Source organism: Austrofundulus limnaeus, unplaced genomic scaffold, assembly GCF_001266775.1.
Source record: "Austrofundulus limnaeus strain Quisiro unplaced genomic scaffold, Austrofundulus_limnaeus-1.0 Scaffold353, whole genome shotgun sequence".
Lineage (NCBI taxonomy): Eukaryota > Metazoa > Chordata > Actinopteri > Cyprinodontiformes > Rivulidae > Austrofundulus > Austrofundulus limnaeus.
The window spans coordinates 140,970-144,994 of record NW_013952755.1 but is presented as its reverse complement, the minus strand read 5'-3'; the positions used below and the strand labels follow the sequence as shown (position 1 = coordinate 144,994).

Below are 4,025 nucleotides of genomic sequence, written 5' to 3'. Positions count from 1 at the left end.
CCTCTAGTAATATATTTACTGAGAAAAATGGTGACGTGTTCAATACTTATTTTACCTGCTGTATGCTCTCATGCATATTATGTGCATTTTAAATACAATTAAATAACCTGATTCTTTTTAAAAATCGAATTAATTTATTTCTTACTGATTTTGATTCATCTCCTAATATATTAATTAAAGAAAATGATTTTTTCTCTGTTTAAAACTAACTTTAAATGTTGACTCTGAATATTTGTTTCATTCTAATTAAACATGTTCCACCGTTTCAATCTGATTACAAAAATAACAAGTCTCTGTTTCTTGTTTTCCACTCGAACAAGAGAACGTTTCGCTTTATAACCAGAAAACTAATAATTTGTATATTTTATCTGAATAAGTTCACTCACAACCATTTTATTTAACTTTATGCGATGATGGTAAAATGAGAAATATTTGGAACATTATTATCAAACCAAATGTTTTATTTAAGGTTTTATAAGTATTTTTACCTGATCTTTGGGTTTTTACTACTCGAAAAACGTTTATAATCTCACTTTTTTTGCATTAAAGTTTCTTTTACAAACTCAAACTAAATCTTCAGTAGATTATTCAGAAAATAACGTTTTTAATCTGAAGTTTTGATGTGAAAACTGTTTGACTGCTGTACTTCCTGTGTTGACCACGGGGGGGCAGGCGTGTCGAATGTCGCCTCTGAGTCCGTCAGTGTTGTTAGAGAAGAAGGAAGCTCCCGCCCCGCCCCGCCCCGCCCCATCCGCTGTTCGTTAAACTGAGGCGGGAAGCGCGGCGGCGGGCAGTCACTCGCAGTGTTTCGGTGCAGAAACGTCGTTTTTACCGGACGAGTCGCCGCCAACATGGTGAGGACCAAAGCCGATAGCGTTCCCGCGTCGTACAGAAAAGGTACAGTAAGAAACTTTCATTAACGGCTTCAAAAAGAGCTTTTAAATTTTAAATTATGGAAGAATTTGACGGATTTATCATTGAGTCAGGCCTTCTCGGGGCAGTCTGCCAAACTAAGCAGATAAAAAGACGTGATTTCGTCTCTTTATTAAAATAATCTTTGGTGATATTTCACATTTTAACTATCAGTCTGTAAAAATATTAAGATAAATTCATGACTGATCCTAACATCCTCCCGCCAGCACAAATGGTTTGAAATGTTTTTAAATAGGTTTATCGTCTGGTTTTGGTTATAATTTAACATTTTTTAATGAAAATTTTTATGTCAGTTTCACAAACTTGTGAGTGAAGTTTTCTGTCAAACTGGCGCCAGTTTTGAGGCGCGCTGTCATTTAATGTTAAGGTGGAACAAAACTCCGGTAAAAAGTTTTTAAATTAAACTTGTTCTTTCTTCTGATTTGAGTGAAATTTCAAAACTATTTTAAAAACAATATTTTTGGAACTCTTTGGATTATTGGCTAAATTCGGCTGACACAGTTTTAGTCTTTCTGGTTTCAAATTGTTGAAAACTGATAAAACGTGTTTGTTTGCAGGATGGGTTGATTTTAATTTATTAAATGTTGTAACCTGTCAAGTTTTAAAAACATTTCATGATCTGTGTCAGGATGTGTTCAGTTTATAGTCTCACACTGATTTTAGGAGTGTTATTGATTAATTTCATGCTGATAAAGATATATTAATTTTAGCTCTTTGCTCTGGTTTTTTGCAGCTGTTGCAGCTTCTGCACCCAGGAAGTCTCTGGGTTCCGGTTCAGCCAACTCTTCATCGTCCAGCAGCGGCTCGTCCACTCCGGGTCAGTCCCTGCTCCGGTCCGACCTCAGACCCAAACCGACTCTGACCCTACCTGATGCTGAGCTTTCTGTTCACAGCTAAGAACAAGTACGCTGGGGGCAACTCCGTGTGTCCTCGCCCCACCCCGACCTGGCAGAAAGGCATCGGGGACTTCTTCGGCGGACCCCCCAGGAAGCCCGAGAAGGAGAACCAGAGACCTCAAGAGGCTGATGATGATGAGGAGGCGGGGGGCAGCGGGATGACGAAGGCCAGCAGGAAGTATGTGTTTTAAACTCAGGTCCTGCTTCAACACAACAGTTTGAATTATTAATTTAATTTTTCTCATTTAGTTTCATAAATGGAGCCATTATGAGTCTAAACACAGGTCAGCTGGTGTAAGAGAAATGAGTTTTTGTGACACCCTGCTCTAAATAACTGCTGGTTTTGGTTCTTGGCTCGGCCTGATCCGGTTTATCTGAGCTAACGGGTCATAGGAACCAGAACTTTACAGCATCTGGGTCTGAATCTGTTGAGTTTCTGCTGCAGATAAACGTCTGACATGAATGTAAAATATCTTTATTAACTCCTGTTAAAGCTTCAGTGAGGTGAAACCTGAGGACAGTTTTTACCTCGTGAACTTTTTCAAACAGAAAACAGACTTTATGTTTTTCAGCTTGAAAATAAAACCTTAACGTTTGTTTGGGCTAAGCGTTGAACTGGTTTGTAACCAGTCCTGTCTGTTTCAGGTCCAGACCTCTTCCTGCCGACGATGAAGACGACTGAACGTGTTTCTGCCTCCGTCTGAACTTCTTGTTGTACATCTGTAAATAGTTTCTGAGCTCTTGTTTTGTAAAGATCATTAAACTTGTTTTAAACCTGCAGACTGTTTCAGTCATTTTTCTGCTCAAATGGTTTCTTTACTGGAAAAAAAACATTTATGAATTTAATTAATTTATTTTATAAAAGAGCCTTTAACTGAATATAAACTGGTTTGTTTCACCAAACAAACCAGAAGTCCTTGAAAAACTGTAAATTTAATGTTTTTTAAACTCAAAAGCTGATTTTTAAAGTTTATCCCTGCAATTTTTATTACATAGTAAATAAATTAATACTGTTTTGCTCACATAATGTTGCACAAATGAACGCACTGTACTATAATCTGTTATTTAAACCACCTCTACTTTATTTTATTATATATTTCTTGTGTGCTTTTATTTGCCTAAATGACTTTACTTTGTTTAGTTTTTGTGTTTTGAACTTACATTGTTTTACAGTTTGTCCAGCTGTTTTTGTCGCGTGCTGATAAGCATGATAATTCCTCTACACTTCACCTCTAATCTGATGATTGAATCAACATCAGATTAGAGATGAACTGTCGAACGGACAAAAAAGAATCTGAATCTGAAAAGAGTTGAGTTTCCCGCCTCAGCGGGAGGGCAGAAATCAAGCACTTCCGGTTAAAAGAACGGAAACCCGCGAGGTCCAAACGTTAATAAATCGGGCGAAGCGTAAACATGTGAAGCGTGTGAATTGATAAGTTTAACAGAGTGGATTAAAGGTGATCAGGTGAGTTTTATCCGAACTGGATCGTTCGTTTGATGTCAGTTCGGCTAACTCCGCCCCGCCTCCTCCGGATGCAGGTTCGTGGCGGGTAAAACCGGTTTAACGGACTCCGCGCGCGGCTGCGAGAGTTCTCCTTTGACCCCCCGGAGCTTCAGGTGGTCCGGAGCCGCGGGGAGATGACGGACGGCGGCGGGTTTCCGTGGACGGTGGTCGCTCTCACGTGCCAACACAAAGACAGCGTCTACGCTTTTCAGAGAGGTGAGGATCATCCGTCGGGTTTAACGATCTTTGAACCTGCAGTTCCTCTGGTCGGCCTGAGGGTGGCGCCAAAGGACGACCTGTTCTTTTCTCCAGTTCCAGGTCAGCTTAAAGCACAAAAACATTTATAAACTAAGGTGAAATAAGCAGAAAAACACAACAAAGCACTGAAAAATAGAATAAAAATCACTAAATATTAGAGTTTATTAAGTCTACAGGTTTAACAAAACATGTTTCTGTCGTTTATATTCATTTATATGTGGAGACATAAAAAAACAGACATTAAAAAGCTGATTAGGCAGCAAAATAAATAAAGTAGTTAAAACAGTTAAATTAAATAGCTAATTATTTTTAATTGATACTTATTATTCATTACATTAAAAACAATAACTATATAAAATAGAAAACAAATAAAATACATAATACAAATCTAAAATCAAAATAAAATGAAAGGTAGCAGAAGAATAAATCTTATA

The 4,025-nt window shown here is 37.9% G+C and overlaps 2 protein-coding genes across 2 annotated transcripts in view; both read left to right on the top strand.

Moving 5' to 3' along the window:
- The first annotated feature begins 749 nt into the window (after positions 1–749).
- On the top strand, positions 750–2,609 carry pclaf (PCNA clamp associated factor). The gene is made up of 4 exons (XM_014022987.1): positions 750–897; positions 1,667–1,750; positions 1,827–2,007; positions 2,475–2,609. The coding sequence occupies exons 1-4, from the start codon at positions 852–854 to the stop codon at positions 2,509–2,511; spliced, it is 348 nt and encodes a 115-aa protein (XP_013878441.1). The 5' UTR covers positions 750–851; the 3' UTR covers positions 2,512–2,609.
- Positions 2,610–3,185: 576 nt separating this feature from the next.
- Positions 3,186–4,025, top strand: part of fcsk (fucose kinase) — a gene marked incomplete in the record, with an annotated part of 11,142 nt that continues 10,302 nt past the window's right edge. Inside the window, 2 exon segments of the mRNA XM_014022985.1 lie at positions 3,186–3,294; positions 3,369–3,549. Of these exon segments, the coding sequence (XP_013878439.1) occupies positions 3,468–3,549 (82 nt within the window).